Source organism: Barbus barbus (genome assembly GCF_936440315.1).
Source record: "Barbus barbus genome assembly, chromosome: 47".
NCBI classification, from domain to species: Eukaryota; Metazoa; Chordata; class Actinopteri; order Cypriniformes; family Cyprinidae; genus Barbus; species Barbus barbus.
In genome coordinates, this window is record NC_136725.1 from 13363691 (window position 1) to 13391282 (window position 27592).

Here is a 27592-nt window from a genome sequence, read left to right on the forward strand (position 1 = left end):
AAAGATCTTATATTAAAATATCAATGGAAGACAAAACAAAATCAGTTCGAACGCATTTTAAGGACTTGAGGCATCATCGTCATCGTTTTTTTTTTTTTTCTTTAAGATGTGTTTCGGAGTCACAATAGAGACAGGCAGGTTTTAAGAATCAAAACAGATATTTACCTCTGTACATTCTCCGTCGTCAGACAGGCGCAACATATTAGAATCGATGTCACTTCTTATCAGAGACCCACCAGCAGGAAGTGTGTTTTCACTATACGAGCTCACAAACTTAAAGTCACTGGTGCGGGAGCCTGTGGTTAGATACGCGTCATAATTGTACGAGCTGCGGAGTGTTCCTGCTCCATCCACCTCTGCATAGTTGGGAGGCAGATAGGCGCTGGGAACAGCAACTGCTCCATCAAACAACAGTCTGGGCTTTCTCCTGTGACAAAACTTCACTGCCACAATCAGTATGATGAACGTCAGGAAGAAGGTGGACACACAAACTAATGCAATGATCAAGTAGGACGTTAATTTAGAGTTGCTGTCCTCATAAGTCATATCTTTAAGTTCAGGAACTTCAGAAAGATTGTCAGAAATTAGTAAATTTACAGCACAGGTTGTAGACAGAGAGGGCTGACCGTTATCCTTCACTGAAATAACAAGGTTCTGCTTCATATTGTCAGTTTCAGAAATGTCTCGTTGTATTTTGATCTCTCCACTATGGAGACCAATGGTGAAAAGTCCCGGATCAGTAGATTTGACAATCTGATAGGACAGCCATGCATTCTGTCCAGAGTCAGCATCTACAGCGATCACCTTGGACACCAGAGAGCCTGTGAAAGTCGCTTTAGGGACCATTTCAGTCATTAAAGACTTTCCATCAGGAACAGGGTATAATATCTGTGGAGAGTTATCATTCTCATCTGTTATGAAGACTTTCACAGTCACGTTACTGCTGAGCGGTGGAGATCCATTGTCTCTGGCAACAACTTTGACACTGAAGTTTCTGAACTGCTCATAGTCAAATGATCTTACAGCATGAATCACCCCTGTATCTCCATTAATAGATAGAAACGAGGACACTGGGACCCCATTGACTTCACTGGGAACCAGAGAGTACAGTACAGTCCCGTTCTGTCTCCAGTCTGGGTCATTTGCATTGACAGAACAAACATAAGTGCCTGGTGTGTTATTTTCACTTATATAAACAGCATATGTCTGTAACTCAAATGTAGGGGAGTTGTCATTGATGTCTGAAACTTGTATGCTCAGAGTTAGATTCGAGAATAAGGGGGGTGTACCTCCATCCCTTGCTGTTATTGTTACATTATAATTTTCGATTTGCTCCCGATCAAGCGAACGAATTGTAGTGATAATGAAATAAGACTTGATGTACGGCTGTAGTTGAAATGGTAGACTTGAAGAAATGGAACAACTAACCCGGCTGTTTTCACCAGAATCTTGGTCCTTCACGTTTATTACAGCGATCTCTGAACCGGGTGGGATGTTTTCTGGGATTTGGTTTTTCAGAGACTTTACTGATATAACAGGAGCATTATCATTTATGTCATCTATTTCAATAACAATTTTACAGTGGCTTGTCTGACCTCCACCGTCCTCCGCCTGCACTTCAATCTCGTAGGACGAGGACTTCTCGTGGTCCAGCTGTCCAATCACAGATATTTCTCCATCATTTTCGTCAATTTTAAACAATTCTTTTGTGTTGTCAGATAGGTGGTTGATATAATATGTTATTTGTCCATTTGCGCCCTCATCCACGTCGGTCGCAGCAATTTTGATGACAGACGTTCCGAGTGCTGCATTTTCGGATAAATGAGTGTTGTACAAAGGCTGCGAAAATACGGGTGCATTATCATTCACGTCTATCACGAACACTTCAATAACAACAGTTCCAGATTTAGGAGGATTCCCCCCATCCACCGCCGACAATATCAAGGAATGCTCTCCTTTTGTTTCTCTATCCAGGCTGTTTTTCAAAACAATGTCCACATACCTGTCTTTATTTGATTTTGTATCAAGAACAAAATGTTTGTTTTGACTAAGACTATATGTCTGGACCGAATTCATTCCAACATCCAAATCGCGTGCCCGAGCTATTTGTAATTTACTTCCGGTAGGTGCTCCTTCGCTTATCTCTAGCTTAAACGAATCTTTGGGGAAAACAGGAGGGTTGTCATTGATATCCTGGACCTCCAAAACAACGTTATGAAGCTCTAAAGGATTTTCAAGAATAAATTCAAAGTGCACGAGGCAGGGGGAGGTCGTTCCGCACAGCATCTCTCGGTCGATCCTTTCCGAAACGAAAAGATTTCCAGATTCTAGGTCTACTTCACAATATCTTTTATCGCCTTGGTAATCCAAACGGGCTTTGCGAAACCTCAAGCGATCGGACTCCAAATTAAGGTCCTTACTTAAACTTCCAATCACATATTTTGTCTTTGTTTCCTCCGGCACGGAATAACGAACATCAGCAGCGGCAATACAGAAGAGAAGCGATGTTATCCATAATCGCCATTTGTCCAAACGCAGTTTAGGCATTTTCGCCATATTTTCTTGATGTAATAAAGTAAAGCGTTGTTTCGAAATGCTCTCCACAAACAACCGATTTATGTCGTCGTCCGCGCTGCTCTTTCGGACAAATGTTAACAGAATAGAAAGAGACCCGCACCAATGGGTGTGTTCTTATGCCCTAAAACAGCAGAGTTAGTCAACAGCGACGCTGTGTGGTTGAATTGAGTTTAGGTTTAGTCTGCGAGGTTCATGCTCATGGTGAGCAGATGCCCCCCATAATTTGTGAAAATAGTTTTTTTTTTTTTTTTTTTTTGGTAATGCAGGTTTATCCACAGTTTTATTCTTACCTGGTATGTCACAGGTAACCCTGAAATAGTATTATTTTCTAAAAAGAAGACATGGTTAATACAAAATCCTAAATATACATTAAGTATTACCATGGGCTTTTGTTCACACTGTGGATAAACCACATAAACCAACAGTAGTCCTACTGATATGAGATTATAGTCTTTGTTTTAATTGAAACTGTCTGTGAGCATTTATATGGATGAAGATTCATTTATTTATAATTATTTTTAGAGCATGCATATATGTAGTTCATGCCAGCTACACACGCCACAAACTGGCGCATGTTTTCAGAACCATGGACAGCGCACTCCGTATAGTCGCAGAACAAGACAGCTTAAATACTGCCCAACTGCAGATATAGGCTAAAATGTCCATTGAATTAAATTTGATTTGAAAAGGTATTCCATATTCAACATACTGAAGTTAAATTATAAATTAAATGCTTAAGAATATAGAGTATACATAGTTAAGAAAGAGAGAGAGAGAGTACCAATTAAGGCTAAAAATAGAAACAACAATAAAGGAATAGAGAAGTCAATGCGCTACATTTGCTAACTGATAAAATGGAAAAGAAACAGCCTATTTCTACTGTATTTAACTTGAACTGCACACATCTGGTACCCTGCGTAACAGCCAGCTGCCTATTTTCCAAGTTCAATGCATCGCCTTTGTGTGTGTGTGCGCACCAAACGTAAATAATAATGTTGCAGAAAAAGCTAATGCTACCCGAAAGATAGCAGTTTCAATGCATACATTATTATACTCCACTATTTTATCATATTAACACTCAAAGTTCAGCCGTTCAAATTTGCATTTCGCGTTACTTCAAATAATTTCCGACCCAAACACGCGAATTTAATTTAATCCTTGTATTTCATTCATTGGAGAACAATAACACTTTGTTTCAGAAGATTTATGATTTGTGCTGGTGAAACGTTCAGGTCCACCTTCTTTGAATAGTCACTGAAATTCTTGCAATAGAAAGCTCAGTCAAGTTACATGGCCTGCCACTGTAAGCTGGGAACCAGTTTAATGACAAATATCCAGCTGGTAAAAAGTGGTAGGTTAGCACGATGCTTAAGATAAAGTGCATGTGGGGTAATTTTATTTTTAGTGAAGATGAACAAATATTTAATAGAGACTGTTATTCAATCCAATGCTGTTTACTGACAATATAGAGAGGTAAAATAAAAACCACACATAAATCTTCAATACTTATGAAAGAAAACTTTATTTGTGATATATAAACAACACATTGCCAGATTTCATAAAGTAATATAAAATAATAAACACCATTACACTGATGAGCAGGTGTACAAAAAAATTATCTAACAGATTTGCACTGTCAAAGTTAAAAGCATAGTGCCACTTAGGCACTGGATGAATTGATATATTATTACTACACACAAGCAGAATACATAGACCTTTTTATTTCTTGTTTTATAATTTTTGATTTTTTTTTTTCTTTTTTTGAAGGGAGAGGTTTATATCACAGGGAAGTATGAACTGGCTCACATTACAGTGTTAATTGATTTCAAAGCCTAGCACAAAACGAAGGATTGATCCTTTCAAGTTGCAAAAATCATAAGGTTGTAAAGAAAAGCAATTTAGACAAAAACACTACAGCATTACATATAGCTAGAATGTCAATGTTAACGTTGATCGCCACAGAGCCGACATAGTTTCGGTGTCTTCTTTTTACGCTCTATGCATTTCTGTAATCAGTGTATGTTTGAGTTTGAATAATCTGATTAATGTCTACATACTTCAGCAGAGATGATACACATCTCCAGTTTTATCATAAATGAGAAAAAAATTATTATGAAAAACATATCTGTTCATTAATATCTATATATAATTTCTGTTTTAATTGCGTTTAACATGCAAAACAGTCACTGGGTGATCTGACAGCACTGAACCACACCTGAAAGAGACTCAAGTGAGAGTGTGTGTGTGTGTGTGTGTGTGTGTGTGTGTGTGTGTGTGTGTGTGTGTGTGTGTGTGTGTGTGTGAGTGAGTGCTTTGTGATGATACGGTCTCATAGCAGCACGAACATCTCTCCTTTACTGAACAGTATCTCTACAGACTTAGAAGGGAAAGAAAGGAGAGATGCGCTCACTCTTAAAAACAGAAAATTTAAGCATGATGTCTGAATGTTAAGAAAACATTCCCATTATTTACAAAATGTGAATCCAACAACTATGTCATGAAGCTTTCTCTCATCATTGATTATATACAGTAGAAAAACTCTGTACTGCCCAACACTGTGGTCTTCTCGGTCTAATCTCCACTCAACCTCTATTTTTGCCCTATAGAAAGCACCATATACTGTAGTAAAACATGTCCATAATCATGGCTGCATAGTCCATGGTGGTTCAACTACTGTGAGAGCATAAACACTGGTGTGTCTTGAGTGTGTGTGTGTGTGTGTGCATGTAGGGGCCAGTACCTGTGCTTATGTTTCCAGCAGAAGTGACAATAATATTAACTTGATTTTTCTGCACTTTCTTGTCACATTGTACAATACGAGCCACCAGGGGGCAGTACTGACATGGGGCCAGCAATGCACACCAGCTAAAGGGAGGTTGGCAACATTGGATATGCGAAAGTTACAAGCTTTAGCTAAGGGCAAGTAGCTGGACTAAGACATAAAGCTGGCAGGAAGTGGGATGACATCTATCAAACATTCAAAACAGCAGCAAAGGAAGTGGGTGTGTTTTGAAATGAAGCCACAAGCATTCATTCTACTATTTTACAGACTTTTGAGAGGATGTTGTGCTTCAGTCCTGTGGTGATTTTAGGTGTACAGCATGTGGACAGCCTGTTCGTAGTGTGTTATGCATCAGAGAGCAAGAACGCACATCAATTTGTGATTTGTATTCATACAAATCATGGGTGTGCATGATTTTGAACTGTATAAGATGAGATTTACTTGCTCTTAAAAAATATACTGAGTTAAGTATCATTCTGAGATTTCAGCATTACTTTGGGAGCAGGACAGAAGCGTTAGAGATCTATGTGCCCTGTTCTAGGATGTTTTTGTGAGTGTATAGCAAGTAATTTCGCTGCTACATTCCCATCTCTGTAGGTGTTTATTTTTTATCTGCTCTAGAAATCAGACACTGGCTTTTCTGATAAAGCTGTAGTGTCTTTTTTCTTTTACAAAGTTTTGTTTTCAGCAGATCAAAGAGTGAGATGGGGCCAGGGGTGGTTGTTTCTTCCCCGCTTGATATTGAGGGAGGAAGGCAGAGATGGAGTTAGAGAAAACTCTTGGTATGGCATGAGTTCATATCCAGTTTAACTGGATTCATTTGATCCTTTTAAAAGAGGAGAGGGACTTCCCTCATCATGGTTGAAAATGTCATTTACAAGGTGCGAGTGGGCTTGGTTTGCACTTTGCAGACTAGAGTTCTTTCTTGGACATTGCTGATCAATTTCTGTGCCAGAACTAGAAAAATAGCCAATCAGAGTCACAGGTTCACAGGGTTAATTTGCTATTTTTATGCTTGTGCGTACAGCACAAACTCTCTTCTTTCTTCAACTGGAATTGGTAAATAAGGTATACAGAAGGAATTTCTCCTCTCTTTAAATTTTCAGGTTTACGTTTTCTCTTTCTGTCAGCATTTGCTACAAATATAAGTTGATAGCTGTAATATTGTAGTGGGACGTTACTCCTCGCCATCATCTTTTCCTTTATCCTTCTTGTCCTTCTTTTCCTTCTTCTTCTTTTTCTTCTTCTTAGACTCCTCTTTCTTTCCGAAGGTGATGAACTCGCCCTTATCATCGACGGCACCTGGGTCCTGCCGGATGGAGATGATGGCAGGAGAGCCGGGAATAATGAATGCTTCAGGGGGGATCTCTCCCGGCTTCAGGGCTTGTGGAGGACCATAGCCGGGGCCTGCACCGTAGCGGAAGCTCCAGCTATTACTGTTGATTCCAGCTCCAACAGGAGGGGACAGCTGTCCCTCTCCCTCCCCATCTGAGTGAGAAAAATTACAATGGTTAGATTGTGTCATCATTGCTTTCCTCATATAACTCAAGATACTGTGTTGTCTAATGGATCAAAAGTAAAAAATAAGATCACACAATTATTAAATGACTTGAGACATAGACACCTAACAATGGGTTTCTACAGTGAAACTACATATGCAATTCAAGTTTTATGAGGAGCTTTCAGTGAAGAAAGCCCTACATTTCTAGTAGTAGAATTAAATTTTTGATATTTTTTAGGGAGGCAGAAATGTTAGAGTGATGCAACGTGTCCTGATATTATAACCAAAAAAACAAAACAAAAATCTTGAAATGAAAAAGTTTGGTAGGGTTAATTGCAGTTGTAAAATTTAATATGGTGTGACCCCAAAAACTGTTTATGAATAATACATTTATTATTAATAAATCATGACATAAATAAATAAATACATGAATTAATGAATGTTATCCCTTTTTACTTCATGTTTACACAACACAGTCTCTGCATTTAAACTTTTCTTTAAAAACACTGTATTTCTTGGCACATGCCAATATACATAGAATAGAATAGAATAGAATAGAATAGAATAGAATAGAATAGGAAAAAAAACAATAATTAATCCTCTCTTTCTTTCTAGAGATGTATGGCAAAAAGAATTTGCATCAAAATCCTGATTGGAGAAGCACGTTGGTTTTCATTATTTAACACTGATCTAAACCTACAAGTAATACACACAGAGAGGGACACTGCATCACTCTGGAGTGCACTTTCATACAATGTTCATGTTTGAAAGTGTACTACCCCAACAGGGACAGAGAGCTGAGTCCAGAGTGAGAGACTTATGTACTACTTTCCCTACAGAAACAGGGCTCTTTGCCACACCAGTTACTCCATGACCTACTTCAATTTCTGTGTTTTATTTAGATCTCACCATGGCCCTGAAATGCAATTCTGTTTGTTTTTTATCTGTACGCTTATTATGACAGTACTGCACGGCTTATTTCAATAAATGCAAAACCTAGCAGGGATTATCCATTTTTCTCAGCTTAAATTAATCTGCATGGGTAGATTGTGTGTCTATGTGTGTGCACAACAACTAGACTAAATTAGAAATCCTTCTCCTGCTCAGTTTCAGGCACGTCTAAATTTAGACATATATTACCTGCCATTAATATGCAAACTGCTCTTTTTTTCTGTGTCTACTGATCTATTATGTATAATCTTGACCATCCTAAAAATATACCACCTCTCCATCCATACAGAACAGTCATGGTATACAGATGGCACAGAAAAGAGTCAATGAGGGAGTGTTTACATGCACACATTCACAGAAGCACTGTGTGCCATCCCCTGGGCTTGACAGATCACATTTGGCTGAGAAGGGCAGAAATTGTGGTTTAGAGTTGTAGCATTTACTTGCAGAGTGGTCAGATCTCTAGTGAGAGAGTAACTCATGTGTTCATGTGTTAGTCACATCTCATTCCATCTCCCTGTGGCTTTCATTATGGCAGCAATATCAGTACATGTGTGTGTCTGTGTGTTAAGTTTCATGTCAGAGCAGGTCAGCTGAGCAGACTAGTTTTTGTCCTCATGAGACTAAAGAGAAGATTGGCAGAGTGGAGCTGGAAGCAACAGTCTAAAACTGACTTTCATTGCATTTCTCTCTTTGTTGTACAAGTCAGTGACAAAAGCGTCCACATTTAAAAAAAAAATCCATTTGTTGTTTGCTTCACATAACTTTGATTCTGCAAATGTTTTTCAACTGTTAATGAGCAGTGAGGCAGTTTTCTAAATTAATTAATTAATTCATTCATTCATTCATTCATTCATTCATTCATTCATTCATTCATTCCCAAAGAAATAAAATAAAAGTTTATGCCAAATTAGTTTTGGTTTTCTTTTTAAGAAATTATTCATTTAATAATGCTCTTTTTAGTATGATAACAGGATACTTGTCGCATTGACACTCTGACTTCATTCCAAATTAATTTTATTCTAGAAATTAAAAACATGTTCATCACAGAAGGCGTGTGTATGTTTGAAGTGCATTTTTTAAATGTATTTTTCAATAAATTACTATACTTTTGTATTCATTTTTTCATATGGTTAAAATAATTGTACCATTTAAGAACTTTACATTTAATGTCTCTAAATATAAACGTGAAAACTAATAATATTTTTGTCCCTGAATCTTTCTGCTTGTTGGTTGCACCACATGACTTCAATTCTGCTAACGTTTTTCAACTAGTAATAAACAGTAAAGCAGTTTACTTATTATTCCATATTTTCTTTTCTTTTCTTTTATTTTGTCTCAGAATAGTTGTATCACTCTGAAACTCAGAATTTATGCCAAATTTTATGCCAGAAATTAAAATTATGATTATTATAGAGTAAATGTTTTCAAGGCATTGTATATAGAAATTTTATTTCTATGCACTTTTTAACTTTTTTTTTTTGGGGGGGGGGGTAATGCGGGGGTAGGGCTATGTCTTGATATTCAGTCAAGACTGTGATAGATTTTAGCTTGATTATTTTATTTGCCTTAATTGTGCCCAAAGAGGGTATTATGGTCATTAGATAATGCTGTTCTGTGGTTTAGCCTTAATAGAGTGGTGGAACTATGATGTCACTTTGTAGGCGAAAACCCGGAAGCGAGTTAGCATTTGAGCACTTCCGGTTCCATCATCCCAGAGTCAATGGGTTTTTTGAATGGGATTTTGGTTAAATCCCTTAAATAAGGTCCGTGGTTTACACAGGCTCAAGATACTTTCACGTTTTATTCTACGACATAAAACACACCAGTTACACCCCACTCGTGATTTTTTAAAGCTGTTACGTTTCTTTAAAAAGACGGTTGCTAACAAGTTGCTAAATGGGACTACAGGCGCTATCGGAGACATTCAACGTCATCACGCCGAACAGGAACTCATTCTAACCTGCTTTTACAGTTTCGTGCTCTTTTGGATTAAAATTCATCCAGAGTAAATAATTATCATGGAAAATGTTTCTAAAAATAAGTTTAAAAGTGGTCGGAAACATGGTGGTGGTGACGTTGAAGGAGAGCGACCGTGGTGCTGTAGTTCGTTTATAGCCTAATGTTAGACTTTTAGTTCTGGCGCTTGTATTTAGGCTTCAAAATTCATAAAATTTGTATTACTTTGTAAAGATTATCTCGATGGTCAAAACGTGTAAATTTCATGAACTATGATTGAACACAGAGCTTATTTTTTGCGATTATCCAAAAGCCTCTGGGAAAATCCTATTGGGTTTTTGTCGAGGGAACCAGTTTCATGCTAACAGCCGATCCGCCTACAGAGTGACGTCATAGTTCCCCCACTCTATATCCAAATGTCCAAAATTATTACTTTTCCTTTTAAATAATATAAAATATAATTAATCATTTAATCTTTTTTTTTTTTTACCATAAATCAATGCTATTGGCCACCCTTTATGTTTGTTGGTGGGTTTTACAAAAAATTATCCAATGAAAAGTAATAAAAAAAAAACCTGTCACTCCACTGGATCCTCAAACTATTGGTAAAATCCTGTTCTGTTCTCATAATTTTAGTAAAATGTTACTAATATGCCACATGCAAGTGTCCAACCATACATTAAGCCATAATATCAACTTTAACTTTGACAGTATTTATTTATATATTTATTTCCCCCATTTCATGGTAAGTAGCGGCTTTGGACATTTGAGGTTTATGCCTGACAGAAACGATATAGAGCAGAATTATGTATTGTATTGCTATATCAGTGCAGCCAGATAAATGTGTGCAGTTAAAGCCAAATACTTGATCTAATATGCATCCATGTGTTGGATGCATATGTGCTACTTTTTGTGCTATTTCTGGTCCTTTCAGGCCTCTGGTCTTTATTTTGTCCTGTGATGTTTCTACCTGTCCATTCCTCTCCCCTTCCACACCTTGCTCGTTCTTCCATTTTGAGTAGGGCTGGTTGCCATGGAAACCTCCTCCCCCACCCCCACTCGCCCACTCCCAGCTGCTCCTGCTGCAGTATCTAAGATTCAGTGTTGTTGCCTGGCAACTAGTCACACAGTGTTTCCTAGCAACAGGACCACCGGAGGGGTCTGCCAATCCTGAACCTCTGTGCATCTCCAACCCCCGCATCCCCCCTCGTCTCTTCCAGCATCACTCTCATTCTATCATCCCTTTCCTCCTCTATTACTTGCCGTCTCTCTGCATCCCACATGCTTTATCTTATAAATGACTCAGTATAGCATCCTCATATATCTCTCATATTCATCTGTCTCATTTTCCTGCTTGGCCTCTTTTCCGCTCCTCCTGTTCCCATGACCTCAACCGTGTTGTAATTTACAAGCACTAAACCAGCGCTTACACAACACACCTGCATTGCCTCAATAACACAACATTAGCCTGTTAATAAACACTATTTAGTTGAACAACTACACTGGGTTTCAAAAGTCTATCAGATTCGCGTTGTGTATTTCGTCCTTCTGCTTCACCTCTCTGCAGTTGCTAATAAAGGATCAATGAATTTCTCTTTCTCCTCTCTTCTTTTTTCGCTCTGTGCCTCTCTCGATCTGTCCCACTTATTATATCCGTTTCTTCCGACTGTCTGCCATCATTCCAGTTCAGCTCTGCTCTATCAGCTTGTCAATAGATCCACCATCCACCACCCAGGAGACCCACCAGTGTTGCTTCATTCCTATAATGGCACATTAGATTGATTGTCCTCTGTCTATCTGGCTGATCTTTGAGGGGAAGCATATCTCAGTAATGCAAATTCAATAACCCCAAACAGGCCTCATGCATAACAATATTTAGATACTTTGGTTCTGAACTTCAGCAGAGTAAATGAAAGTTGCCATTTGAGCAAAATGGGCACGTACACACTTGAGGTAAATTGGGTTGTCAATTTACCTTTTAATGCTTAATCCTGTTTCTGTACACAAACAGTTCAGTAACTTACTGCCTTCTACAACTCCTAAAAAATTCAGGTAGTGACACTGGGGTGAATTTCCCAAAAGCACTGTTACTTAGCTATTATCTTAAGTTACGTCGTTACCATCATAGATCGATGTTTCAGTGTTTCCCAAAACCATATTTGAAACAAACATTCACAAACAGCATTGCAAACCTGTGTGGTTGGAACTGTGGTTAGACCTGCTGTTAGAAGCATAGATTCCTCTTAGTATGGCAAGTGGTCTTAAACAAATTATGCACAAAAAGCAAGCTAACATGCAGTAAAATCTATATATTTTAAATATGTTGCATTTAAATATATATACATTTGAATCTATATATTTTAGTATGTCCTTAATAAGTGCCATTTTTTTAAGAGTGCACATATGAATAAATGGGTAACTATGACGTAAGAGGGGACCGTGATGAATCGAACCTAAAATAAAGCAAAATGGAAAAGAACAAAAATAGTGAAGTAATCATCAGCAGCAATGTTCATTACAGCATCATCTCTGAGATCTTGAATTAATACATTTGCAGAAGTTATTTTTCTACCACCTGCATGTGTGGACATTAAAGGAAAAGTTCACCCAAAAATGACAATTCTGTCATTAATTACTCACCCTCATGTCGTTCCAAACCCGTAAGACCTTCATTCATCTTCGGAACACAAATTAAGATATTTTTGATGAAATCCAAGCACTTTCTGACCCTCCATAGACAGCAATGCAGCTTTCAAGTTCAAGGCCCAGAAAGTTAGTAAGGGCATTGTTAAAATAGTCCATATGCCATCAATGGTTCAGCCTTAATGTTATGAAGCTACGAGAATACTTTTTGTGTGCAAAGAAAAAAAACCAACAACAAATTTATTCGACTATCTTTTCTTCTCCATGTCAGTCTCTGCCGCCATTCACGAGAGTACTGCGATGCATGCGTGTGGTGCTGCTGACGTAGAACTCGGATGCACTGCGCTTTGTTTACAAGCAGAAGAAGATGCACGCTGTACATAAAACAGTCTTCATAAACATGTCAGAAGATATCGACAGAGAAAATTATTAGCAATTTTTTTTTCCCAGCCTTACTTATTTGAACTAGAATATGCAGACGATGAACTAAAAAAGATGGTACGCCATGGTACTCTCATGAATGGCGGCGGAGACTGACACGGAAGAGATGAAATTGTTGAATAAAGTCATTATTTTTGTTTTCTTTGCACTCAAAAATTATTCTTGTAGCTTCATAACATTACGGTCGAACCACTGATGTCACATGGACTATTTTAACAATGTCCTCACTACGTTTCTGGGCCATAAATGTTTCAGTTGTGTTGCTGTTTATGCAGGGACAGAAAGCTCTCAGATTTCATCAAAATTATCTTAATTTGTGTACCAAAGACGAACGAAGGTCTTATGGGTTTGACACGACTTGAAGGTGAGTAATTAATGACAGATTTTTCATTTTTGGGTGAACTATCCCTTTAACAACTGTCCTATATTGTTGAACCAACATGGTTCAAACCACAGAAATGCAACCATGTTCAGGAAACAGTTAGTTTCACAACAATATATCATACTATGCAGCGAGTTGTTGTATGGGAGATGCAACCCCTGAACAACTAGTTGTTAATGATATATTTAAACTCAAATCAGCTGTGTTGCTCTTCTGTATGCACGGCACAAAAAAAAAATCACATGGAATTAGGTAAGCAAATAAGAAAGAGCCCATAAAAAAATCCAAATGCTCTATCTTTGAAAATAAGCCACATACCAAAATATCTCTACCTGCACTTGCCTACTTTATTACCTCCATAAACTGGATTGCTTTATGGGCCAAGACAAGCCCAAAGACACTTAATACGTGTTGCTTATATAGACATGCTTATGTAGACATGACAAACAAAAGCACAACATGATGGCTCTGTTGACAGTGGTTTAGTTAAAAATCACCGAACGTAATTAGTCTTTAATTGCTGTAATATCACTTACAAAAGTCAAAAATAGCAGATACCAAATGCCAGACGAACATTAGTGTCAATCACTGCAATTTCAAGAGAGAGATCAGATTTGTGTGTACCAAACACACAAAACGAGAATTTAGGGGATTCACTCCCATATTTAAATGCGGCTGTCACTCCTGAAATTGTGATCTTGGCCATTGTGCACTTACCCAAAATAAACACATTTGGTTCATTGTGTCAACTAATGATTATGTTGCTTAATTATGTGCTGAAATGAGGCGTTTGAGGGACACACCACTAAATTTCAAATGAAATCCTGTCAGGGAAGGACTGGCCTTGATACATCAGTACATGTTAATAAAGAATAGACTTCTAAGGAAGAAGAGAAGGAAAACATGCTAGTAGATCTATAAAAATGACACACCACAGACCACAGCAAGTCATTGTCTGGATTGCTAGATGCATGAAAGTCTGAAAAAAATGAATGGGAAAGCTCGAGCCAGACTTGCAGACTTGTTCCCTGTCATTTTGGATCTTGGGAACAGTATTGCAACACAAAGAGACAACGCAAAGTACATCTTGTACTTGGATTGAGGATCTTTCAGGGCATGCAAGACTGTAAAAGAGCAAGAAGAGGACAGAGAGAGAGGAAGAGCTGACATTTTTGGATGAATAAACCTAACCTGCTTTAAACAGGTTGTTTTAAACATGCATGAATCCATGTCACTTTGAATCAGCTTCAATTTGGGTCAAAAGTTTCAGTCGGTCTTGATTTCTTCCTAAGATTCATTACGAGAAATCCAGAATCACCATATGTATTAGGCATATTAATTAAAACAGATGTAATAGGTTGATGAACATGATAATTTGCTAGTGAGAAAATTACTAGATTAGCAAGAGCATGAAGTTTTGCGAGAAGATGATGGAGTCGTTGGTTTCAGATGATTAAAATGTAATTACACTGCAGACGTCTTTAAGATGTGACCTCACCTGCTGCACTGGAGACTGTGGGCCAGTTCTGGACCAGCATGCCTTGCGCTCCCTGCATCACAGCTGATGCCTCCTCCATATGCACAGAACTAAAAAGAAAACAATTAGCATGTCAGTGGTCTTGACATATCAGACATCCAGTATTTTTTTTGAGTGCTATTAAAAATACACAGAGAAAATGTTCAGTAAAACTGATTCGAAAAATAATTCACATTAAAATACAGCTTCATTTTTGGGCTGTGGCAGCTGAGAGGGACAGTTGTGTTATGTGTCAAGAGCTGCTGTGTTCGCATGTATTTATTTAAGCTTTGGTCTGAAGGTGTGCGTGATGGTGAAGGTACATGTGACAGAGTGTGCTAGACTATCTGTGATCTAATGTGTCTGTGCATGAGGTGATGTTTGTGCGGCGTGCGAGTTGTCACGATGGTGTCATGATGTTTTAACTCCTTCAGACATGTTGACTGGAAAGCACATCGATAGAGTGTTTAAATATACACAGGAAAGAAGGCAGGAAGGTGATACAAAAATAGCCTCTTTGTAAGTATATTAAAATATATATTTTGAATGTAAAATATTTATTTTGAAGTATATTTTAGATATTTTTAACATCCACAAGAGTAGCGACATTAAATGAAGTGTTAAGATTTGTATCATGAATATAAAATACTGTTCAAAAGTTTGAGGTCATTAAGATTTTTTTATATTTTTGAAAGAAGTCTCTTATGCTTATCAAAGCTGCATTTATGTGATGAAATACAGTAAAACAGTAATATTGTGAATTATTGTTCCACTTTAAAATAATTATTTTCTATTTAAATATATTTTATAAATGTAATTTACTCCAGTGATGCAAATATGAATTTTCATCAGTCATTACTCCAGTCTTCAGTGTCACATCATGATTCTTCAGAAATCATTCTAATATGTGATTTGGTGCTCAAAAATATTATTATTATCATCATCATCATCATTGTTATCATCATCAATGTTGAAAACAGTTAAATTTCTGCCTAAAATTTCATGGAATTTGTATATATATATATATATATATATTTATTTTATTTTTATTTTTTTGATGAATGTAAATGTGAAAATAACAGCATTTATGTTAAATATAAATATTTTATAACATTATTCATTTCTTTACTGTCACTTTTGATCAAGTTAATGCATCCTTGCTTAATTAAAGTATTAGTAAAAAAATTAAATAGGAATAGCAATACGAATAGGATTTTCTGCAGTGTAGGATGTGATGAAGAAACAGAAGAAATGTGAAAAGAAAGATGATATAAAAGTGAAAGTGTTCATCAAAGAGCAAAATATTGTATGGAAAAGATTGTATGGAAATATATTACCATTTCAGCGCCTATCTACTCTTGCAAAGGCCCATTTTATAATCTGATTTCCCCTAATACATTGTTCAGTTTCTTTACCATCTTTATCTTCCCTCCATTCCTCTCTCCATTTCTCTCTCTCTCGGACTGTCAGCGGGCCATGCATAACATAAGCCTGGGAATTTGGTAGACAGTTGAAGATGTAGTATGTACTTAAAATTTCAACAATACCACGCTGTACCCTAGAGCTGTGAGTATGCATTAAAAAGCATTACGTTAAAGGGACATTTCATTTCCTTTTCCAGCAACGGCCTTTGGCTTTCAGCACAATCGGTGTGTTTATCACCATGGAAACCACGATCAGACAAGCACCCACATAAAGAGCAAGACTGCGAATTTTGCCACAGCACTCCTATACATCCATTATAAATGTACAGACATGAGGAGCAAAAAGGAAGTGGGTATAGCAGGGCATCTGCAATGCAGCACAGGGTGTGCCCAGCCTGCTTCAGCTCCCATAACTCTCATCCACTGTGTGTGTGTTAGCATGATGGATCTTTCTAATTCCCTCAAAGCTGAAATGCACCCGTGCCTTGTGGCAGAGTGAATCAGTAACTTTATTGCCTAAGGAGAGGCTTGTCGATTGAGGGGTGTGGATTTAAAGCCACTGGAGAGAAGGTTTGGATTCTGGAGGTGTTTGGATTAAGTCTAAATGAAGAGGGAGTATGACAGAGTTGAGCAATTTAGCAATTTTTGATTCATTGAGGGTCAATAAAAAGTTCTGAATCAACACGTTCTCACTCCCAACTCGTCACATATTGAAGCTTGGTCAGGACCACTTGGTGTCGCTTTTTGATGCTCAAGGAACCCCTTTAGCATCATTTTTCGACTTGCAGGAACCTCCGCTGTTTTCAGTTGTTCGTCTTAATTTAATGGTTTGCATGCATTTGTAAAAAATATAAATAATTTTATATAAATTTATACTTTCATTGGAGCATCTAACCCCACCTCTACCCTAAACCTACCCACTTCTGAACAATATAAAACATGTGACAAACAAATACAAGTGCAGTAACAGGTATTTATTGCAAAAAATGACCATAAACAAGCAAAAGCATTACAAACAAGTCGTGTTGCATTCCATGTCTTCTGAAGCCATACGATGTCTTTATGCGAAGAAGAGTGTAAAACATAAGGTTTTAATCTCTGAAAATGATCCCGCTCTGTTAACGCGCTCACATCTCATTAAAAAGCATAGTCCCGTCCCATTGCATGACACAATCAGTCACGAGCATTTCACAACCAAGGCTGATGTAAGGCTTCTTCTGGCGGCATTTTCTGAATTCGCGCACAGAGACTGCAGCAGCAGCACACAGGATGGGCTTTACTGTGGACGGAGACGGCGATTGCATCTATTCCTCTCACAAATCAATCATTTTGCCTCGGAAGACTTGGAATATTAACACATTTCACGGTAGTTGTATCTGCCTGTTATATCTTGAGTCTTATTGACAAATGGTAGGTTTAGGAGCAGGGGTTGGGTTACGTGCTCATGAATGTGTAAATAGTGTAATATAAATAAAACTGTTGTGACTGTTTACATTGAAAAAAATCACACCCCAACATATATGCAATAATGGCAATATTATTACACAATATATAATTTAATCATTCATAACGATAAAATTCCCAGTACCTTTCACATCAGCATATTGACGCCAAGGGTTTCTGCACGTCGAAAAATTACGCAAAAGGGGTCCCTTGCACATCAAAAAGCTACGCCAAGTGGTCTTGACCAAGCTTCAATATGTGACGAGTTGGGAGTGAGAACATGCTATATGAATACATCATGTAAATCTAAGATTTAATAATAATAATAATAATAATAATTTGACATACTGACTTACAGAAAACTTTTTAGATGCCCTCCTGAAATTAAACTACATATAACTGTTGAAATTCAAACAATCAATTCAATTAAGAATATGCAATATACTTTACATTATCGTTAAAAATTTTGGAGTTGGTAAAATATTTTTTGAGTCTCTTATGATCACCACCAAGGCTGCGTTTATTTGATCACAAATACATTATTAGAATACATATTATTATAATTGAAAATAGCTGTTTTCTATTTGTATATATACTTTAAAATGTAATTCATTTTTGTGACAGCAAAGCTGGATTTTCATTAGCCATTACTTCAGTCTTCTGTGTCACATGATCCTTCAGAAATCATTATGATATGCTGATTTGATGCTCAAGAAAAATTTCTGCTTAACAGCATTTGACAAGTGCTTAACATTTATTTGTAATATAAATATTTTGAAAAATTATAAATGTGTTTACTGTCACTTTTGATTAATTTAATTAATTAAATTTAATGCACAATATTAAAACTCTTTGATTTATCGGTATCAGTCGATACTGGCTATTCAGTTTTGCATGCTCTCTTTTCTTCTATTTAAAAATAATAATGTTAATATCACTTTTACCTTCATCTAATGCTCACTTTAAAAACACTAATAATTTAATAACAAATTCTCTCAAAATGTCTCTAAATCTCAAAGTGAATATTCTGTACATTATAATGTTGTGATGTCTAAATTAACCTTTCCCTAAATTAACATTTAAAATGATTACATTTCTATTTTAGTGTTTTATTTTTAATTTATTTTGATAAAACCATATAAAATTTTAATATATGCAATTTATCGGTTATCAGCCATAACAATCATCTTATCTGACAGAATTAATATTGAATTTAATACTGGTGCATATCTTAATGTATTTTTTTTTTTTAGTATGCAGATTTGTACTATGCTTATATGGTGCTCTAGGTGTCTCACTAAAATTCCATCTAATTTGTCCCCTGTGTGTAATGTCCCCTGTGCCCTTTTTTGCACCAGCCTTCAGTCAGAGAAAACCACATAAAACACGCATACACACGCACACACACACAAAACCATCCCCGGAGATGAGCCCACAGGGTAGCACAACATTGCATAAAACATTCACCCTTTAGAAACTGTATGTCTGTGGTGGATAGAGGAGGGGGCCTTGTTGTCTCCAGATGTAAGTGTGTGTGCATATATAAAGAGTTGGAGAATAAATATTTTGCATTTCAGAGATGACTCGTTTTGTCAGTATTTGAGCATCGAAATACCCTGCTTATCGGGTGTGGGTAAGCTCACACAATCAGCTCATCTGCTAACTTGTCCTTTATGCTTGGTTGTGAAGGACTGTGCATCTGCTGTGGAGAATGCTGATGACCTACATACTCAAGATCAGACTGCAGAGCCACTATGCCAGGGAAAGGCCCTTAGCAAATGCTTCAAAGCTTGTGTTTGTGCGTGATGAAGACAGACAGAGCACAGTTGGTCCACAGAGGAAGAGACAAGAGGTCAGGAAGAAGTCAGAGAGCTCCTGGTGGTCATGGTTCTGGTGTTTGGATGAGGCTCTATTACAGATACTACAGACAGAAGAACTGACAGTCTTTCTGTTTTACTAACTGGCTCCTTGTAATTTCTTATCCCACCCTCTTTTGTTAAATTTGATCGACAACAAACATATACAGAGTCAAATTAGTATACCTATTATTCTATAATTTCATGTGGTGGTGGAATTGAATCTGATATATTTCTGATTTGCACTGCTTCCTAAATTAACTTTGTAATCAATATATATCTAGGGGGAAAAATATCGGATGACAGAGTAAGCTTAAAATGGGTTAATACTATAAAAATATATTCGTAGTGCATCAGACTTTATGATCTGAACAATATGAACAATGCTGTTTCAGTAAGTTGTATAAACCAGTGTTGTTACTGTTAACTCAAGTATATTAAACTATTAAAATTGTTTTATAATAATATTGTAATAAAATACAATTTAAATATTAGATGAAAAACCTAAACTGTAAAACATACTCTGGCAACTAAATGAAACAAAAACATGTTTAAGTACTTGTACATATTTAAGTAAAATAATAATAATAATAAAGCTAAATAGAAATATTAATTAAACTAATTATAATGATTAAAACCTTATTAATTATTACATTTTATTATATTAATTATTAAATAATCAAATGAAAACTGAAAATATAAAAATAAAAGGCAATTCAAAATATGAATAAATACCATAGTAGTACATTAATAATACTAAAATAAAAATATCAGTATCAATGAACAATAGTATATTTATAAATAAAGAAAAACATCATTAACCTTACTAAATTCTGAATAGTTTTCATTGTTATTTTATGGTAGCTGAAGCAATATCTAATGTTACAAACTGAACCTTACTGTAAAAGTGTAAGATTTTTTCTAAAGAGTGAAATAGCAATTCTTTGTTTAATGAAAATCATTTTAAACATTTTATGTAATGTATAATATTTTGAAGATGCTTTTTAGCTTCTGCTCTCCCTTCTATTTGATTAAGTTCAAACAAGATGGTTTCCTCCATAATGGCATTGAGGGTCCAGATTTGATTATTACCCGTCAGGAAATTAGGAAATTAGAGATAGCCATGATTCATAGTGCTTTTACACTTTTATTCAGCTACCGAACTCAAAATCAGGACAAACACTTAACATTTAATTCTTATTTAGCTACAGCATCTGTAGAAGAGATGTTTTCCATATTTGTTCAAAGAGGACTGTAACTCTTTCAGGACATTATTAACAGCAAAAGTGCTTACCTCTGCACTCCTGCCCTCAACGACGCAGAGTAACGCCAGTCAGCATTTGGTCCTTTGGGCTGGAGAAGGAGATAAAGAGAGAGAAAGATGAGGAGACGTAGAAGGAAAGAAGGGGTGGAAGGACAGAAAAGGGTTAGATACATTCTCATCAATAAATCATGTTGCTCTGTGTGTGTGTGTGTGTGTTTCTGTCTTGCATTTTAATATGAACCACAGCTAAAGGAGACCAGAACTACAGGGACGGTTATTGGCACTATGCCATGGCCCATGACTCACTGGTATAAAACTTGTATGTGTGGAGAGAGCGTTCTTCATAATAAACCACATGAAGGACACTTGACATTCACCTAATAACATACACTACATTACAAGGGATGCACGATATATGGTACCATATGGTTAATGACTGATATTAGTGATTTTAATATATTGGCACTGGCAGATATTAGATATTTTATTACGTATACGATCAATTCCACCTACACTTTTGAAGTTGTTAATAAAAATTACTGGAGCAGGTTTTACAAGAAAATAATATTTGAGTCTTTCCACTTCCAAAAAAAGAAAAAAAAAAGAAAAACGTTTTTCTTGCAATTTCTTTGCAATTATTTGTGAAATTTACTAGTGAAATTTCTAAGTGAAAACTGTTTCTACACCATTCTTTCAGTATGGTTTTACATTTAAACTATAAAAAAGTCTCAGATTTACTTGGTAATTAGTTAATTAGTAAAATTGAGTGAAAATTGTTTCAAAGAAATGGCAAGAACACATTGAATAAAAAAATAAATTTTGAAGTAGGAAGACTCAAATGGTATTTTCTTGTGAAATATATTCCAATAATATTTATTATTCATTTACAACTTTGAAAATCATTTTTACAGTGTAGATAATATTTGCCATAATTTAGTGCTCATTCAAATTAATCTTAAATAAGTTTTATATGAAATAGTTTTTATGACTGAATATGCTCTTTTATATTTTCAATTGTAATTCTGTGATGACTAAATTCATTTCATAGCTTTTAAAATGACTGATTGTAGTGATTTTATTTATAGATTTTATTTTATAATTTTATTATTATAGAATCATAATTTTAATATTAGCCATTTACCACTTATCAGCCATAACATTGAAATAAATCTTTATTTATTTGGTATCAGCCAAAATGTTTATATCGGTACATCACTATAGTCATTTCCACATATTTTATAAATGACTTAGCCCTTTCTGCTCAACACCAAGTCCCTAAACATCTTTCTCTTCTCCCAGCATCCATCTCCTCAGTCCCCATGGTACGGAATGATATCATCCTGGGATACCAGCTGACCTCATGTAACATGATACTTGAGCATTTTCTGTTCTCAACCAAAGCAACTCAATCTGAGCACTGCTCACAAGATGACCATTCACCTTGCAAGCTTCAAACATAAGATGGTCCTCTGTTCCTCCAGCAGTTCACAGTGAATGAATTAAATGGCCTTGCACAGAGGGAGAGCACAAGCACGTAGTTGCCACTCTTTTTATATTTGCCCTAGTAAAGGAAAAAAAACTAGGTTGGGTAATATGCGATAGGATGACGCATTAGAGAATGGCCCAGATAATTTGAGTAAATAACATTCTTTAATCAGGTGAATTCAGGGGGGAGAGAGTGTGTGCAAAGAGACTTCGCTTCGCTCCCACAATGTAATTTGCAGGGCTTGAGAATCAAAGGCTGGAGGTTAATTTCATTGCCTGCTCTCTTATCTTGGACAGACGGCCTCTGCTCCTAAATCCTCTGCAGTGTCGAATGTGCTGCAGTGCCTCTCACAACATATCTGAGGCTGTCAAGAGCATCTCTGCAAACTCTAGTTATTCTTGTACTGTAGACATTTTTAGAATATGTGTGTCTTTTTTAAACCATCTGCAACATCTCCTCCCATGAGCCAGAGATCAAGGCTGCACAGCCTTTGGATCATGTTCTGGCTAATTAAAACGCATTTCACGAATTCATGGCTGACAGAGTGAACATGAATTCACGCCAATTACACTGACAAAAACACATCGATTGAACATCTATGACAGCAAATGCATTGCAAGGCAATATACTAAAATGTATCCTATCTGCATTAACTGTGAAGAGTTTTTTCCCCAAAATGGTCTATGTGGCACCCAAAATAAATATATAAACTTCAGTGTAATATAGTGTACAGAAAATAATGTTGAAATTCAAACACAATCTTGGAGTAAAGACAGTGGCATGGGAGTGGGAGGAAGGAAATAATCCTGAAAATGTGATGACAGCTTCAGATGTGGAAGCAAACGCCTGAATCATCTCAAATGCAATGTGCTACTCTAGAAAGTCTTGATGTTTGACACTAATGCACGGTGAAGCAAAGCACTGTAAAGCTGCACTAGATAACCGCACAGTACAACAGGAGATGACAAGGTCAAAAGCTTCTGACACGTGGGCACAGAGCTTTATTGCATCTCTTGGTCTGACCAAATGACCTTTTACACTAAAACATACTGGAAACAAGAGTAGCACTATTTTGAGCTAAAGCTCAATTCTGGTTTCTAATATATCTAGTTTTATTTAAATTTAGACCTTGTACTGCATGAGAACATTTTAGGGTTTTGTGTAACCAATTTATATGTATATATATCTATATATATATATATATATATGTATATATATATATATATATATATATATATATATATATATATATATATATCTATATATATATTAAATGCCATAGCAAATAAATGGTGAGAATTTGTTTAACATAACATACAGCATTTCCTGGTTAAATATTATATAATGAGTTTTTGGAAGAAAAAAAAGTGAATTACCATATAATTTGTGGTTTAAATCTACAAAATACTCAAAAAGAATGATTACATTTATGGTAAAAATAAATAGACAAACATTCTCAGAAATTCTTGTATGATGGATAGTTTTTAGAAGAAAAAAAATGTGAATAACCATATCATTTGCAGATTAAATTACAAAATACTCAAAAAGAATGACTAAATTTATGGTAAAAAATCAATAAACAAACATTCTCAAAAATTTCCGTGTGATGCATCACATTATGATTATATTTTATTTAAATGATTATTATTTTTATTATTTATTTATTTACTGTTCGTTTCGTTTTATGTGAAACCCCAAACACTGGCATAATTTTTTTTTTTTAAATGTTTTTTTTGCATTTTTACAGATATATACTTTCTAATGAGACACACCTGTAGTGCTGCATCTGGCATACTAAGCCTGCGAACAAATCCGCTCCCTCCGGTAAAAAATCGCTCGGAGCCCCAGGTGCCACTGATGGGTCGGCCCGTGTTGTAGAACATGAACGTGTCGCTGCCCGATGTAGCAGTCAGACAGGTCTTGTAGCAATAAGTTTTGGTCAGAGAGCCATTACCCCGGACCTCAATATAATGAGGCTCGACCTTGAGGTCTCGTCTAAGCACCACATTGTTATTGGGTTGAGAGCTACCACCACCACCACCTCCGCCGCCCCCTCCTGAACCACCTTCCGCTTGGGCTTTCTGGGACACGCAGCAGGGCGAACAGGACCCGGGCTGGGTGCAGTAGGCATGGCAGCGCACGATAGCCAGCACAACCACGGTCACCAAGAACACAAAGGTGGTGGCACTCAAGGCGACAATGAGGTACAGTGTCACATTGGAAAACAAGAGAGAGCTGTGAGGGCGGATGATTCGTTTGGGGTCAGGTGTGACTTTTAGTGGCACCTCCATGACAGCGACGTTGATTGTAGCTGTGGATGACAGAGGTGGTTCGCCATGGTCCCTTACTAATACAGTTAGACTGAAAGAGGTGGAGTTGTCTTCAAGGACGCGCCGCGTTGTACGAATTTCTCCTGTGTGTTCGTGAACTTTAAATAGATCCAGATCACTGGCCTGGTCCAGCAGATAGATGACCCATGCGTTCTGTCCTGCATCTGCATCATAAGCCACTACTTTTGAGATCAAAGTTCCAGGCTCTGCATTTTTCTGGACCGTCTCTGTTAAGCGTGTGCCATTGGCTGGAGGACTCACAATCTCGGGCACATGGTCGTTTTGGTCCATTATGTAGATATAGACAGTGGCTACACGGCTGAGTGGTGGGATACCCCCATCCTGAGCTTTAACCTGGAAGTGAAACTCCCGTAGTGACTCATAGTCAAAGGAGCGCAGGGCATAGGCAACACCTGTGTCTGCTTTAACCGACACATAGGAGGTAACCGGGATCCCGTGATTGTTGTCGTTTAGGACCGTGTAGGTGATGCGAGCGTTTTCATTGACATCCGCGTCCTGAGCTTTGACGGTGCAGAGCGAGGCTCCAGGTGCATTGTTCTCCGTGACATACACAGTGTAGGAGGTCTGCTCAAAGCGTGGAGGATTGTCGTTCACATCTGCGACATCCACCTGAATGGTCTTCTGAGACGAAAGGGGAGGGTTGCCGGCATCGGTAGCGCTGAGGGTGACATTATAGGCTGCTGTGGTCTCGCGGTCAAGAAAGGCAGAGGTTGCCAAGGTGTAGTAATTTCTAAAGGACTTGATTTTGAAAGGAAGACCAGGTTGAATTTCAAGGGTAACCTGTTTGTTAGGGCCAGAGTCCCGGTCAGTCACACTGATCAGAGCCACCACGGTATCTGCACGGGCATCTTCACGCACTGGACTGGACAAAGACGAGAGCACGATCTCTGGAACGTTGTCATTGACATCCACGACCTCCACCACCACTTTGCAATGGGCTGCTACTGGTGCTGGGCCTTTGTCCATGGCCTGGATGTACATTTCATATGAATTAGTGTCCTCGTAGTCCACATTGCTCTTGACTCTGATTTCTCCAGTGTTGGTGTCCATGCTGAACATCTGCCTGACCCTGTCTGGGGTGTAACTGCTGAATGAATAAAGCACCTCCCCGTTTATTCCTTCATCTTGGTCTGTGGCATTGAGTTTGACAACCAGAGTGTCTTTGGGCGAATTTTCAAGCAATTTGACTTTATATACTGAGCTGTCAAAAACGGGGTTGTTGTCATTCGAATCTAAGACGCGAACGTTAATTTTTGCGGTACCTGTTCGTGCTGGTGTGCCACCGTCTGTCGCTGTCAGTATTAACTGATGGTAAGGGGCGAGCTCGCGATCCAAGGGCTTTTTGAGAACGAGCTCGATGTGCTTAGTATTCAACGAAGGCTTGTTGGAATCGAGAGCGAAATGCTCGTTTGGGCTGAGGCGGTACAATCGAACCGAATTGGTACCGATGTCCGAATCTTGCGCGTATTCGATCGGAAAACGAGAGCCCGGCAAAGCCGACTCTGTGATCTCCAATTGATACTCGTCTCTGGGGAACTGCGGCGTATTATCATTCACGTCTGTTATCTCCACCTCGACATTATGGTCTTCATTTGGGTCCTCAAGAAGAACCTCTAGATTCAAAACACACGCGGCGCTTGTATCACACAGTGTCTCTCTGTCAATTCTCTCGTTTACCAATAATTTTCCATTCTTATGGTCCACGTACCTTTTGCCGCTGTCAGACGTTACCTTAATCTTTCGGGTGGAGAGCTTTCGAAAATCCAAACCCAAATCCTGTGCAATATCACCTACAATCGTTCCACTATCCGATTCTTCTGGCACGGAATATCGTATTTGCCCGAGAGCAAGGCCACAAAATAATAAAAATAGCAAAAAAGAAAGAGGCACTTTTTTGTCTAGGCAATCACATATCCCTGCAACAGCCATCGCAAGATCATAGGATCCGCAGACGGATTAAAAACAGCACTCCGCCTTGTCAGCTTGCAATATCTTGCCTCCCACTTCAGCATTAAAGGTTTTGCAATTATGTGCACAATGGCCTAACTGTCAATTCCATTCTAAACGCGCACGGATAGTTCTCGGATGCGTCCATATTTCCTTTGTCCGCGCTTATCCTTTTTTTCCCCTCTGCACGCAGCGGACGGGTGTGTTTCCTTGCCACTGGTGCTGCATATTTCGCCGTGCGCGCTCTCTCTCTCTCTCTCTCTCTCTTTCTCTCTCAGTTTCAAGCCACCTTGCCATGGTAAACAAAATTGTATTAAAAAACACAAAACCTATTTGTACGGTTTAATATTGTAAATATGCTAAAGCAAAAGTAAAAATGACATTTTATTTAGTAATTTTTTTAAATGATTAATTAATTCATTTTATTTTGTTTTAGTTAAGCAAACCTTAGTTTGCTGTCCAGTAAATCTACACGTAACAATCCGTAGAATCTCACTGTTCTGACAGGCTGAGACTTGTCAAAAATTATTATCGTTGTCAGCACCCAAAGAATGGCAATCCAAATTATTGTAGATTACCAAGCGTTTTAACGTTTCAGAAAAAATTAAATAAAAATGTTGCTAATGTTTTGATATACAGAATACGTTTATTCTTTATTGGTCACAGAACGGCTATATTCATTAAAATCTATAATTATCATTGCCCCAGAAAACGCATTTCTCTCTCCGCCTCTCTCTCCGTCTGTGGCTTTGACTTCAGACAGACCAGGTCATTCGGGCGTGCGCGCCTGGGGCGCGATCTCTATGCATCCGTCAAAATGCGCCACAGTGAGGGAGCGTGTCACTCTGAAAGTTTAAACCGATGACATAAACTAAGCCAGGGCAGACTGTCAGCGTAAACCCGTCGCATTAGAGTCGCCTCATGTCATCACCATATAAAGCAGTAGATTAAACTCTTCATTTCAGATCACATTTTTTTTTTTAATCTAGCAATTAATTAGAAAAATTGCTAGATCAAAATAAAATATTATGTTGTTTTAACGTTAACTAGACATTTTGTGCAACATATT

At 37.4% G+C, this 27592-nt stretch overlaps 2 protein-coding genes across 5 annotated transcripts in view; both read right to left on the reverse strand.

Annotated features, from left to right (window-relative positions):
* Nucleotides 1-2640, reverse strand: part of LOC306866132 (protocadherin gamma-C5-like) — a gene marked incomplete at its 5' end in the record, with an annotated part of 92278 nt that extends 89638 nt beyond the window's left edge. Inside the window, one exon of the mRNA XM_079411166.1 lies at nucleotides 166-2640. Within this exon, the coding sequence (XP_079267292.1) occupies nucleotides 166-2556 (2391 nt within the window). The remainder of the gene's footprint in view (nucleotides 1-165) is intronic.
* A 1447-nt stretch (nucleotides 2641-4087) lies between these two features.
* LOC306866134 (protocadherin alpha-C2-like) overlaps nucleotides 4088-27592 on the reverse strand; it is a gene marked incomplete at its 5' end in the record, with an annotated part of 56852 nt that continues 33347 nt past the window's right edge. For 2 of the 4 annotated variants that reach the window (XM_079411183.1, XM_079411182.1), the window contains 3 exons: nucleotides 4088-6847; nucleotides 14735-14823; nucleotides 20770-20828. In XM_079411183.1, coding sequence (XP_079267309.1) covers nucleotides 6537-6847; nucleotides 14735-14823; nucleotides 20770-20828 — 459 coding nt within the window. In that variant the 3' untranslated portion in view covers nucleotides 4088-6536. Of the gene's footprint in view, nucleotides 6848-14734; nucleotides 14824-20769; nucleotides 20829-23970; nucleotides 26528-27592 lie in introns of those variants that run through there. The other 2 variants (XM_079411185.1, XM_079411184.1) reach the window with 2 other exon arrangements.